The sequence below is a fragment of the Thamnophis sirtalis genome, unplaced genomic scaffold (genome assembly GCF_051295495.1).
Source record: "Thamnophis sirtalis isolate CommonGarterSnake01/CBP01778 unplaced genomic scaffold, rThaSir2_p1.2 scaffold_1, whole genome shotgun sequence".
Classification (NCBI taxonomy): domain Eukaryota; kingdom Metazoa; phylum Chordata; class Lepidosauria; order Squamata; family Natricidae; genus Thamnophis; species Thamnophis sirtalis.
This window is the reverse complement of record NW_028261381.1, coordinates 151,137,581-151,152,339: the sequence shown is the minus strand read 5'-3', so window position 1 is coordinate 151,152,339 and position 14,759 is coordinate 151,137,581. Positions and strand designations below refer to the sequence as shown.

The window sequence follows — 14,759 nt, the reverse complement described above, 5'->3', positions numbered from 1 at the left end:
GGAAACAGTGAGGGACCGGCCCACATTGCCTCTGCCAGCAAAAACAGGCTCCTGAGTTCCGTTTCCGGCTGCAATGGCCTCCTACAACACTTGTTGCAGGAGGCTGTCACAGCCAAAAACAGAACTCGGGAGCCTGTTTTCTCTGGCAGAACACTTGGGCTGCCACAGGCGCCCCTGACCTGAATGATGTCGAGCAGGTCATGCCCACTCTGGCCACACAAACCCCAAGGTCAAACACAACCCTGATGTGGCCCTCAATGAAATTGAGTTTGACACCCCTCTTCTAATCCAACCCCCTAATCAAACAGGAGAGCCTGTACTATTCTGTACAGATGCCTGTCCAATCTGTTCTTAAAAACCTTAATGATGGAGCATCCACAACTTCTGAATGCAGGTTGTTACACTGATTAATTGTTCTCACGGACACCTTATTTCTAGGTTAGATCTCACTTTGTTAAGCTTCCATCCATTACTTCTTTTTCCCCCCTCAGGTTGAGTCCCTCCTCCCTATCACAATCCTTCAAATATTGGAATACTGATATCATATTACCCTTAGTCCAAAGGTGGTATTCAGCAGGTTCTGACCAGTTCTGGAGGCCCAGTAGCAGAAATTTTGAATAGTTTGGAGAACCGGTAAATACCACCTCTGACTGGCCCCACCCCATCTATTCTCTGCCTCCCGAGTCCCAGGTGATTGGGAAGAAAGGGGTTTTTTGCAGTAACCTTCCCCTGCCACACCCACCAAGCCATGCCCACAGAACCAGTAGCAAAAAAAATTGAATCCCACCACTGCCTTAGTCCTTCTCCTAATTAGAGTAGATATTCCCAATTCCTGCAACTCAGTTCTTGACCCTCTGGTCCACAAGGCAGCTACTGAAGAGACTATCATAGGCCTTCTATTACTTTATAATTGGTACTTGAAGTACCAGAACTTAAATGATCAGGCAAAATGAATAAGAAAAATGTTCCCATTGTAATCAATCCCACTTCAGTTCCTAAGGACTCTAAATTTACTGTATTGGTCTTTTTTTTTTTCAAAGCAAGGACAGCCTTAATGTTTTGGCATTGGCATTACGCATAAAGGATTTCTCTCCAGTCTGTATAATTTTCATTGCAAAAAGAAAGGAATCCTGAACCATAACTGTTTTAACACGAACATTCTTAAAGAGATTTAATATCCACACTAGGCAACAATAAACCACTGGCACTGATTTATCGAGAAGTACTGTAGGTGGCAGCGTCTGGCCAACTTTGGGTGATCTTGTAAAAGCTAAATAGACTCTGATTCTGATTTAGAAACTACCAGGAAATCTCAGGGCTGTAGGCTAGACTGCAAAATTGCCACTGCTTTATTTTATGATAGTTTTCCAGTCTATTTCCATAACATTGCAAACAAACCTACATTAGCATGTCTGTGTAAACCAGTGGTAGTCAACCTGGTCCCTACTGCCCACTAGTGGGCATTCCAGCTTTCATGGTGGGCGGTAGGGGTTTGCTGTGACTCTGCTTTATAAATTTTATAAAGTAAAGTTACTTCCCTACTTTATAAATCACTATTTCTGTGGAACTGGCGGGCGGTTAGAAAATTTTACTGCTAACAGAGATACAAAAGTAGGTATAAAAAGGTTGACTACCCCTGGTGTAAACTCTAGCAACTGAGTTGAACAAGAGGGATTTCTTCATTTTTGGAAAACCGTGCCTTGCAAGTTGAATGTAAACAAAGCATATTTTCAAAATCAATTGTTACTATTTGAAATTGTGAAGCTGAATAACAATTTCTCTGCAAATTTATTTCCTCAAACACCTTGTCTGGGCATTCAGAAATCCTAACAAGAAGAAATATATCAGCTCATCTACTTTCAACTTTTTCAAGTTTGGACAAAAAGTTTAGAGATAAGCTATAATAATATATTTAATAAAAGAGATTATATAGTACACCTGGTTTTTGAGAACCATAATAATCAGTGTTTACTTTCCATAGGGAATTATAATAATATTTAGTTGAAAGTTATTATAACCTCTTCTCAAAATTTTCTATCACCATGGGAAGTTCTCTCCTCCATATTTACAATGCCCAAAACAGAGGTATTTTCAACTTTTGAACAAAGACATCAAATTATTATATATCATTGAACCCTCTTGATAAGTGAGCTAGGATTACTTTCTTGAAAAGAGCTTGTTTTTTCCTCCATTCAGACATTTGGACTCTACCCCCCCCCGTAATCAGAGAATCTGTTGTGTGTGTTTTTTTCAAACAGATCCCATGGATTGACTAAATTTGAAAATTCCTGAACTGCATTATGAATGCAGAAATGGACTTTCTGCCCTAGTTGCAGGGATGGGATTCTACCGGTTTGGACTAGTTCACCTGAACCGGTAACTCCGATGTTCAGCGGGGAGCAAACCAGTTTGTTCCCATGATCAAGTGGGCCAGCCCACCCACCCCTCAGCTTTACCTACATTTATCTTCTTAGCTGAGTAACGCAGGAGAGTGGATTGGAACACCTCAGCTGTTTCCTTCCCAAGCAGCAATCCAGAAGGTAAGTATTCTCTGAATTGTGCACACACTCAAATAAAGCGTGCACTCAGCAAACCATTGTTAAACCGATAGGATCCCACCCCTACCTGGTTGATCACTGTAGGTATGTAGTAATACTGGATTTCTGCACTGGACAAGGACTCAGATTAGATTACTTCCAAATTCCTTTCCAAGTCTTACAATCGATGGTTATATGATTTTAGATGATGAAAGCTATTGGAAAGCAAGCAATTCATGCTAAATTTGATACTCTTAAAGCAAACCTTGAACTCTTTGAATTTGAAGCATAAAGTAAGAGTCTTTCTCATCTTATAGACTAACAATTCACCTATGAAACTTTGAAAAGTGAGGACCAATATTTTTTCCTATTTTAAATTGAGTGGCCACATAGATTACAGACCTGACATGCAATAATCTGGATGACCACTAGATAGTTATTTGGATTTTTGCAGACCAAATATGATAGTTCTGCTATTAAGCTGTAGTTCTGAAAATTAAGGTTGCAGACATTGAGAAAATATATTGTGAAGAATATATTATGAAGGGTAAATGTGTACTGTGGAAAGCAGAATTGTTTTTTTGCAGGATTGCTGTTTATTTCACATTTTAAATATAATTTAAAATCAGTGAGTTACTTTTCAAAGCAACCAGCAAAATAATGCAATGATATCAAATATCAGTGAAACGTCCAATAGCAGTTATAACTGATTGCTTTGTCCATCTCTACTGGAATGTAACATTGGGCCATCTTCCAGTGAAGAAGATGGATCCTTTTTTGAGTTCTTCTTCTTTCTGACTGTCTTGACCTGAAGATAATCCTCAATGGGTTTCTCATTTGGGTCTTCCAGTAATGTTGTTAGTAAATTAAACAGTAGTGCTATCCAAGCAAGTCCGAAGATAATCCAAATTGCTACCACAATCCGATAGCCAGGGAAGTAGAATTTGTCATGTTGCCTCCCTGGAAACACAGAAGAAGGAAAAGTTGAATAAAACAAAAAAAAAATGTAAAAAGCAAATGCATGTTATCTGAACTTCTCTACTTAGAGGAAGAAAATTGCATTCCAGGGAGACTACTGTATTTTTCAGACTATAAGACGCACAGGTGTATAAGACACACCAAGATTTCGAAGAGGTAAATAAGAAAAATGTTTTTGTCCTCCCTGGCCCCCAGGAGCACTCTACAGGCATCAGCAGGGCTGGGGGAAGGCAAAAACGCCCCTGTTTTTGTGAAAAACGGGTGGAAAATAGGCTGTTTTTCGCAAAAACTAAGCAATTTTTTTGCCTCCCCCCAGCCCTGCTGAAGCCTGCAGAATGCTTCTAGGGGCTGGTGGAAGGCAAAAATGCCTCTGTTTTTGCAAAAAGCCTGTTTTTCACAAAAATGGGATATGGGAGCAGGTTTTCGGGAAGCCAAAAATGGCTGTATTCGGTGTATAAGATGCACCAACATTTCCATGCTCTTTTAGGGGGGAAAAGATGCGTCCGTCTTATACTCTGAAAAATATGGTAGATTGTTGATGTGCAGTGGTTAAAGGGCTGCTTTAGACATAATGATAAATTATTTTATTCATGCCATATTGTTATATGTTATTTGTTACACATGTATTTAATATTTACATTACATTTTATTATACTGTATATATTATTAATTTTATGCCATCTTTGAATCAGACATTGAGCAAAATCAGCAGTGCTGGGTACATATTTTATATACTTTTTATATTTTTTATTATCTTTTTATTTTATATACATATAATAAAATAATAATGTGTTTCTGTTTTTAACTGCATCATGATTCCATATTCACCTCCCTTCATTTCCTCCCTGTGTTGTAAACCAGAGTTTGATGTTTTCTTCCAAACCACATAAACAATGTATATCAATGTCTTTCAGCCTTTGGCAACTTTAAGATGTGTGGCCTTCAACTCTCAGAATTCTTCAGCCAGCATTCATGCAGAATCTGGGGAATTCTGGGAGTTGAAGTTCATACGTTTTAAAGTTGCCAAGATTGAAAAACACACTGGTGTATATCATCATTATCATCATCATACTTGTCTTGTGTCAGAAAAATGATGTCACTACTTCTACATAAGACAACTGTTGAATTCTGTTCCGCTGAAAATTAAAGACAGCTTTACTGAGTTGGAGACATCCTGCAGGAAGATTTGGGGCCCCAGACTATATTCTTATTCATAGCAATAGTAATTATCATTATTCCCTTGGCTTTTAACTAAAGGCTTGCAGGAAGTTAGCACCTACACTTCTCCTAGAAGAATGAAATATTCTAGGAAATATTTAAAAAGCAGAATATTATACCTCCCTGGATGAGAAAAGGAGAAACATGCTCTTCGAAAGCAGCCCCCACCTTTGTTAATAGCCCCAGAAAGACTGGTGCCAGCCTATCTACAAGACAAAAGATTGGGCCATTTTATCTACCAAAGACATGGTCCACAGGACATATAGGATTAGCCCTCACTCAAGATCCAAACCAGGACAACGTCATTAAACCGTAATAGGAATTGTCCAAAGCCCCTTCATTACATCATCACCCAGCAAGATTCAACCAGGCCTGGGATTCAAGAGAACCTACAAGGCTACCCCTGCATGGCCCCATGGGGGTCTGACAACCAATCAGAGTACTTTTCTTACACAGGAACAGGAAGCTCCAAGGCAGGGCCCAAGAGAGTGTCTGTCTGTCTGTCTGTCTGTCTGTCTGTCTGTCTCTCTCTCTCTCTCTCTCTCTCTCTCTCTCACACACACACACACACACACACACACACACACACTTTTTTGCCCAGGATCTCAATCCTGGTGCTCCTGTCCACCATTAAACCATCTTTCCAATCAGCTTCCATGTTTCTAGTGTCTTTCTTCCCACTTGGAACTGAACCCAGATGGACATTTCTTCCAACAGGCTCACACATATGTATAAACAACCACATAATTAAAACGTCTGACTAAATTTGTAAATCAAGGCAAAACCTATAATCATTTCCTCTTCAAACTCAACAGAATCCATTTGAGAACTGACATCGGCATAGTCTGCTCCAAAGCCAGGGAAGCATAAGTAGTAAAAGAGCTGGGTCTTCTCTGTTGGAAGGAATTGTTTCTTAAACTAAATGGAAGGGGATCTTCTCAAGAAAAAGGAGAAAATTAAGATCTAAAATACTAGACTTATTTTACTTAATGCATGACACTAGAATATAGATATGCCTTGTGGGCTATGAACTCAGACCATGGGTTCAATCTGCTAGCTGGGGTATTCTGGGAGTTGAAGTCAGAGGTGGGTTCCTACCAGTTCGCACCTATTCGGTAGAACCAGTTCATCAAATCTACCGGTTAGAAGAGGTTCCACCAGTGGACCCGGAAAGGAGGCCACACCTACAGAAGAGGTTCCAAAATTTTTTGAAACCCACCACTGGTCCTTGGATATGATTATTCTACACTATCAAGCTCATATTTATAAAACTCAGTGCCTCTGTGAAAGGTAAGGATGACTACTGCATTTGTGGTGCAATCAGAACATTGCGTGTGTTGAAGTTGTTTTAACGCAAACCAAAGATGCCTTTTAAAAAACAAGTTTACATCATATTCTTATGCATGCCAGTGCTGTGTGTGAGGTAATTTAAGGTGGTTCTGACAAGTGTCGTCTGCATCTTCATATCCGGTCACATGGGTGGCAAGCCACTCCCATCCGGTCACATGGGCGGCAAGCCACTCCCACAAAGGAGGCCACACCCACAGAGTAGGTTCGAAGAATTTTTGAAACCCACCACTGGTTGAAGTCCACTCATCTTTAATTATAGTAAGTAGAAGGTGATTGTTCTCTCTCTTTCTCAGGGATGTTGCTTCAGACCATTGAACTTAGGACTGTGCACAATGCATCCAGGGATGTTCAGGTATGCAGCAACACTCCTTTGAATGTTATTCAGCAACCGATGCCACCCACAGTCTAAAAAAATTCCCAGCCCAGCCTTGTAGTACCTGGTGAGCACAGTGGTTGCAATCATCCACCTTGAACTTACAAAATAGGTTCACCCCTATAGCCATTCTAAAAGTCAAGTCTCCATTTGGTCTCTTAACTGCATCAGAACATACTGTACCATAGGAGCCATCCTGATCCAAATAGAAAGTATTGTTTTGAAAATGCTACAGAGAAACTTACCTATCATATAATCTCCAAATCCAATGGTGCTAAGGGTAATAAATGTAAAATAAATTGCTTCACTATAGGACCAGCCCTCTATTTTTTGAATGATGGCCGATGGCACACAAAGAAACACTAGTATTCCCATAAGCAGGAAGAACAGAAGCGTCAAGCCCCTTGCGGTTTTCTGAAAAACAGAGAAAAAAGCTGATTTGATACAAGAAAATTGCCCTTGGTACAGACAGCTGCCTCTGCTTGCCTGCCTATTTCCAGAACTTCTATGGTCTTATATTGCCTCCTATCTCATACAGGTAGACTTCAAATTACAACCACAATTGGAACCAGACTTTCTGTTGCTAAGCAAAGCAGCTGTTAAGTGAGCCATTCCTGATTTTATGACTTTTTTGCCACAGTTGTTAAGTGACTCAAGCGATTGTTAAGTGAATTCAGCTTCCTCTCATTTTCATTGCTTGCCGGAAACTGACTGGGAAGGTTTAAATGAAGATCATAAGTTCCTGGAATGACACAACTGTCATAAATATGTCAATTGCCACGCACCCAAATTCTGATCTTGTTACCATGGCAGTGTTGCAACAGTTGTAAGTGCGAGGACCAGTCATACACCAGGTTGTTTGGTACCATTGTAACTTTGAATGGTCACTAAATGAACGATTGTAAGTTGAGGACTTCAAATACTTTGGCCACCTAATGAGAAGGAAGGACTCACTGGAGAAGAACCTAATGCTGGGAACGATGGAGGACAAAAGAAGAAGGGGGCGACAGAGAATGAGGTGGCTGGATGGAGTCACTGAAGCAGGAGGCTTGAGCTTAAATGGACTCCAGAGGATGGTAGAGGACAGGAAGGCCTGGAGGAACATTGTCCATGGGGTCACAATGGGCCAGACATGACTTTGCAGCTAACAACAACAACAAAGTTGAGGATTATTTGAGGATTCATGGGCTGCATTGTTGTGTGTTATGTTTCAATTCTATCACATAGTGTTAAAATGCTTTGAAATTGGACCCCCTCAAGTCTGGTGCTGAGTCATTGGGAGGGCTGAGCAAGGAACACTGGGAAGGCCTATACTACCACCGGGGTCATTTAAGCTAGGAGTGAAGGTCATCCCAGTGCCAAAGCTGAGTTAAGCATTCAAGCAGCAACAGCAATATAGAAAGCCTAGCAACTACAAAGGCATCATTTCAAATTGTGTCAGTGATAAACCACTTCTGAATTTCACCAAGAAAACTATGTGGATAAATACTATAAATGGGTTGATCATGAATAAGGTATATCTGTTGGATCACCAAGAATTAACACTGCCTTGATGACGCACACCAAATGAGAAAAATTGGGATAACTTTAGAGATAGTCCTAAAAGGAAAGGGTAAGGAATTGTTAAGAAAATTGTTTGATTATATAAGTGGAAGGCTTAAATGTCAACGTTTAAGAGAAATGTTTTAAGATTGGGATGCCCAACCTTGGCAACTTTACTTTGAGGACTTCAACTCCCAGAATTCCCTAGAATTCTACATGAATACTGGCTGGGGAATTCTGAGAGTTGAGGTCTACAAGTCTTAAAGTTGCCAAGGTTGGATACTCCTATTGTAGGAGGAGATTGAATCAGTTAGGGCTGTGATGGCGAACCTATGGCATGCGTGCCCAAAGTGGCACATGGAGCCATGTTGCCATGTTCCTCTTCCGCAATGATCACCTGGCTTTTGTGCATGAGGCAGTGCCAGAAACCAGAAGAGTTGGTCTTCTGTTTACCGGTGTGAACATGCATGCTGGCCAGCTGATCAGTGCATGTGCATGCCCATCAGTAACTGTAAGACTTACTGGCCGGCGCATATGCATGCACCCCAAACTAGAAGTTCATTTTTGGGCACAGGCATGCCCCCTGGGCAGCTCCTCTTCCTGGTTGCAGCCCAGATGAGTGCACACTCAAAGTGCTCCCTTTTCGGCACTCGGTGCCACATGCGCATGCTTGCCGTCCCTTTTCAGCACCCCGTGCTGAAAAGGTTTGTCATCACTGAGTTAGGGTATTCAGCATATTGGAGAGCTTTAGGTTGAGAGGAGAGACATTTCTGCCTAATTTGCTTTGAATTTATCATACTAAAATAGAGTTTGGACTTAAACCTCTCTAATGGTACAATCATTTGATGCAGTTTGGAATTACTGCAGTACAATAAAACAGGAGGAGATTTCTTTTAAAATCTGAGATATTGTGCCCTGGTTTCGCCTGGATTAAATGAACCATTTGCAGTTTGGGGGCCTCTGTTTGTGTCCATTAACTGACCCATAAATCAGATTAATGGGCTAGAAATATTGTATTTCCAGGAATGGATTTAATGAAATTACACAGCTATTTAATATACCCTGATAGCTACATCATTGTAACTTTAGTACGGATGTATTTTGTTGGTAATGTGCAGCTACAAAACAGCTTTAAAGGATGGTTATTTCTGCTTGACTGACTCAGACTGTTCTTCAATTAAATTATCATCTTAAGCTCTTTGGCTTATTTTCATAAATAATCGTGGAATAACATATTTCTAAAAAAAATTACCTTTTTTACACCTTTCCTATACAGCCATTTAGCTAGCCGTTCGCAGACCATGGAGAGCATCTTGCCAATATGCTGCAAAAAGACAATATTCAGAGGAATTCCAAAGAGAGCAAAAAAGACACAGAAAAGCTGACCACCAGCTGTTTTGGGGGAGAGGTTTCCGTAGCCTGTGAAAACATGAAATTTACAGCAGTGGTGAAATTCAATTATTTTTTTTTGCTACCAGTTTTGTGGGTGTGGCTTTTTGTGGGCATGGCAGGGGAAGGATACTGCAAAATCTCCATTCCCTCCCCACTCCTGGGGGAAGGATATTACAAAATCTCCATTCCCACCACGCTCTGGGGCCAGCCAGAGGTGGTACTTGCCAATTCTCCAAAGTACTCAAAATTTCCACTAGCGGTTCTCCAGAACCTGTCAGAACCTGCTGAATTTCACCCCTGATTTACAGAGAATATACTGGTGAGCATTATGTTGGTACTTCCCTTCCTATTAAGTAAACCTTCCTATTACTAGGTAAACCTTCTTATTACTATTGGTACTTCCTTCCTGCCTTTATAAGCAAGATATAATTTGAAAAGTAATTCTTTTTGCTTCAGGATGCCATTAATTTGGAGTTTCTAAATGCCACCTTCCATGAGTTCTCTAAGGCATCATCCATGATTATTAGCATAACTGGATTTCTTTACTAGGCATACATAACATTTTTTAGGACCAAGATAAAAGAGTGGCTGTGGCAAGAACAAAACCTAGATATTAAATGTAATTCTGCAGTTTCTCTGCACATCTTTTATTATTTTCTTGTCCTTGGTAAAAAAAAAAAAAAAAGACCATTGCATGGCAACTGGTAGGGGTGGAGTGCATTTGAGGAACAGCTCTAGTAACTAATGCCAAAGTAGTTTGGGATCTTAAATAATTCACACACATGTTTATAAGAATACTTCTATTATCAGAATATTCTCGTATTACAATACTCCTTCAGTTGCATTGACTCACATTTATTTCCACTCTAAGCACACAGTTGAAATAAGCAACATGTTCTACAGAGTTTAAAGAACAGACAATGTTGTTTTAGGCTGAAATCCCAAGATTTATCCAAGCAACCCAAAATAATCAGAAAACCTATTTATCTGTTCTTCTAAATGATTTAGCCAAAAGTTAAAGTAGCCTGGAATACATCAAGTCCGAAGGCTGAGCCTTCCCAGGAGACTCAGACAAGCCCTATTTCTTGTTCACCACAGTTTTGAACAAATACTAACGATATTCTTTCTTCTCTATCAGCCACCTTTGTATTTGTCATGCATTTAGAAAGCCAGAGAAGGTTGTTATTATGTCTTCCATGTGAAAAATACAAAATAATGATATTCTCTCATATACTAAAAGATATAGGTAAAGGTTCCCCTTGCACATATGTTATAGTAGTTCCCAACTCTAGGGGGCGGTGCTCATCTCTGTTTCAAAGCTGAAGAGCCAGCACTGTCCAAAGACGTCTCTGTGGTCATGTGGCTGGCATGAAACGCCGAAGGTGCACGGAACGCTGTTACCTTCCCACCAAAGGTGGTCACTATTTTTCTACTTGCATTTTTACGTGCTTTCGAACTGTTAGGTTAGCAGAAGCTGGGATAAGTAACGGGAACTTACTCCATTATGTGGCACTAGGGATTCGAACTGCCGAACTGCCGACCTTTCTGTCTGATGGACAAACTCAGCATCTTAGCCACTGAGCCACTGCCTCCCTGATATATTTTACATATTTTAAAATATATTTTACATATTTTAAAATATATTTTACATATTTTAAAATATATTTTACATATTTTAAAATATATTTTACATATTTTAAAATATATTTTACATATTTTAAAATATATTTTACATATTTTAAAATATATTTTACATATTTTAAAATATATTTTACATATTTTAAAATATATTTTACATATTTTAAAATATATTTTACATATTTTAAAATATATTTTACATATTTTAAAATATATTTTACATATTTTAAAATATATTTATATATTTTAAAATATACTTTACATATTTTAAAATATACTTTACATATTATATATAATATTTTTTATGATATATTTTACCTCATATACTACAGACAGGATAATGCGTAAAAAAATGCATTTGAGGAAAAGTGTTTGTGGTTTTAATATAGTCCATTTAGAACAGCGGCCCTCAACCTTTGGGGCCCCAGGGACCGGTTCTGTGGAGAGAGGGGCCGTAGTTTCACATGCTGCCTGAGTCCCATGAATGGGGCTTCGCTTGTTTGTGCGGCTTGGTTTCTGGCATGCCACGGACCAGTGCCAATCCACGGACCGCGGTTGGGACTCCTTATTTAGAAGAATTGGTATGGCATGCTGAATAAAAGCTGTGATTCTGCACAAATTTTATTGAATTGCAGAAAATGTCTTTATTATTTATTAGGTTTTTATTCTGCCTTTATTACTTTACAAGTAATTCAAGGTAGCAAACAGGCCTAATTCTCTTCTTCTTCCTATTTTTCCCACAATAACAACCCTGTGAGGTCAGTTGAGTTGAAAGTGAATGACTGGCCCAAAGTCATCCAGCCAGCTTTCAAGTCTAAAACAGGATTAGAACTCTAGGCCAGCACCTTAACCACTCCACTAAAATGGCTCTATAAAATATTAAAAAGTCTTTAATTTTTTATAAAAAAAAATCTAAATGTCTCTAAACAATTTAAAATGTTGGATTGTCATTGGGGCTGGGCTAATAGTTTATTTACAGGCATTTGTACTGACCTTTTGCATTGGAGAAAAGGTTTTCCCACAGCAGTCTGTTTCACAACATTGCTGTATCATAACATGAGAAAACCTCATATATGAGCCTGTGAACTTTTTGGTGAATGTAATGGGGTTAAATGAGTTTTTTAAAAGTTATTTCTATTTATGAGCAGAGACTTTCCAAAGCTCTGTATTTTATCTTCTTAACTGTTTCCCTTTTTATAAGATCACAGCCGCTTTCTACATATGAATTAAAACAAGTGCATTTGATATTTCAATTTCAGGATTTTCTAACACTTTGTTGCTTGTGTGTGTGTGTGTGTGTGTGTGTATGTTTGTGTATTTTTGTGTGTGTGTTTGTGTGTGTATATATGCTGTCCTATTTCATATTAACAATTGTCACAAAAATGAATTATAGCTTGTTTGGTTTTATAAGAAAGAGGAAGATACGATCTGATGCATAAAAATGACTCTTGAAACAAACTGCAATAAATGTTTCTGACTTCAACTGCATCACCCCGAGTTGCTTTCAGTGACATGGTTGGTTATACAAATACGATTAACAAACAAACATTTAAGGGAGAAGCATAAGCAGTTTACCTATTGTGGATAACATAGAACCCACAAAGAAGAAAGAATTACTGAAATCCCAATTGTTGTGTTCATCAGATAATTCATTTTCTGCTGGATATATGCCCCTCCTAACAGCTTCCATCAGATTCTGTAATTAAGATGACATTTGACATTTCAATAACCATAACTGATTATCAAACAACATTTATTTATATGTTTTTTGCTACCAAGCTGTATCTTCTGATTCTAAGAACGTCTACCAAATGAAATTGAACTGAAAGGATAAAACCTTTTCAAAATACCATAGCCTTTTCTTTAAAACTTCTAATTAATACATACAGCTTAATACATCAATTTCATAATTAAAAAGGGGATGGAATGGGGAAGGGAAGGAACTTGATCTCCACAGATGATATTCAAAGCACCACAGTTTTTGGATTCCTTATTTTTTGGATTCACTTCAGAAAGAATGCCCTACCTCCACTAAGATGTTCACCTCCGCTGCACTGAGGGAAGTGACGTTCTTCAGAAAGTCCTCCAGTCTAAAAGTGATGCCTTGCTGTAGCCTCTCGGCATCTTTTTCCAGAACCTGGAAGATGAGAGCGCCCATCAGGAGATAAGCAAGGTAGGCAGCTGCTAACATACAACTCTGTACTCTGCTGTAGAACATGATGGCCTGTGGGAGAAAGAAAGAAAGGAAAACAGAGATGCTGGTAAACACAGCCTGATTTGTAATTTTTCCAACCCTGATTGAATGAAATCCCAGCTGAGCAGTTCTCATTTCAGCTTGGAATTTGAACTGATAATGCCAATGATGTCTCCCCACCGCAAATAGTCTCAGGGTTCAAGAGCAGCTTAGGGACTTCCTAAGTAAAGCAAAATATTGTTTCAGAAACTTCCCAGGAGAATGTTGTAATTGCTTTGGCCTCACTCCCATAATTTTTCCAGTTGTTTTTTTCTTCCCATGATAAACCCATTAAGTGGAACAATATTTCTTGATAACACCAACAACTGCCTGGAAGGATCGTCAGTAACAAATGCTCCAGGCAACTAGTCAGTCTTTCTCCTAACTTTTCTGATTCCATTTTAAAGCTATTTTCATTATTTGCCAGGGTCAAGATTCTATGAATATTTGCAGGTCTAAATAGCAATAGCAATAGCAGTTAGACTTATATACCGCTTCATAGGGCTTTCAGCCCTCTCTAAGCGGTTTACAGAGTCAGCATATTGCCCCCAACAACAATCCGGGTCCTCATTTTACCCACCTCGGAAGGATGGAAGGCTGAGTCAACCCTGAGCCGGTGAGATTTGAACAGCCGAACTGCAGAACTGCAGTCAGCTGAAGTAGCCTGCAGTGCTGCATTTAACCACTGCGCCACCTCGGCTCTAAACAACTCATATAAACTGACAGCCAATCAACACTTGCCCTTCCTGGGAAATAACTAAACACAGAGAACCAGAAGCCAAACAGTGCTCATCTATTTCACATTTGAACACATTATTATTATGATGGGTCACAAAGTCAGCCACATGTTTAGAGGGGGTTTTATCCATCTATATAGCAGGGGTGTCAAAACTCAATTTCATTGAGGGCCGCATCTGGGTTGTGTTTGACCTCAGGGTCCAGGGTGGGCATCGCCAGCTTGCATTATTATATAAAAATTATAAACACAAATTATATATACATATGCATTATAATATAATAAATATTATTATTACTATTCTGCCAATTCTCATTGACTCTGGACAATTATACATTGTTAAAAATATTTTAAAACAAGTATCAATGCAAGAAACACAAAACATAACATATCTGTTCCTGATTTAAAAGGAAATGAAATTGTGGTATTTTAAAGCATTTCCTTGAAGAGGGAGCGAAAAGAAACAATGCTAGAAATTTTCAACCTATTTTGCTCCAAAAGAACAACCGAAAGACCACTCCAAGCCCCTCTCAATACTGCCTGAATAAATAGACCCCAGCAACCATAAACTAGAATTCAAAGCGGGGGGTGGGGGGAGACTTTCTGGAGCAGATTAATTTAAGGCTCTGGCTGATCCATTCCAAGCAATCTGTACATCTCCAATTAACACTGAATTGTCAATTATGACATAAATATTGACAGGCTTTGAATAAATGGCAGATGAATTCAGAAGGTCATTTGACTCCGTAATTAAAAATCTCA

General features: G+C 39.0%; 1 protein-coding gene across 1 annotated transcript; it reads right to left on the bottom strand.

Moving 5' to 3' along the window:
- Positions 1 to 3,237: 3,237 nt before the first annotated feature.
- On the bottom strand, positions 3,238 to 13,246 carry LOC106547969 (potassium channel subfamily K member 16). The gene is made up of 5 exons (XM_014065254.2): positions 13,055 to 13,246; positions 12,604 to 12,724; positions 9,251 to 9,417; positions 6,702 to 6,870; positions 3,238 to 3,497 (listed from the first exon to the last, which is right to left on the bottom strand). Exons 1-5 carry the CDS (start codon positions 13,244 to 13,246, stop codon positions 3,238 to 3,240), a joined length of 909 nt encoding a protein of 302 aa, XP_013920729.2.
- Positions 13,247 to 14,759: the final 1,513 nt, after the last annotated feature.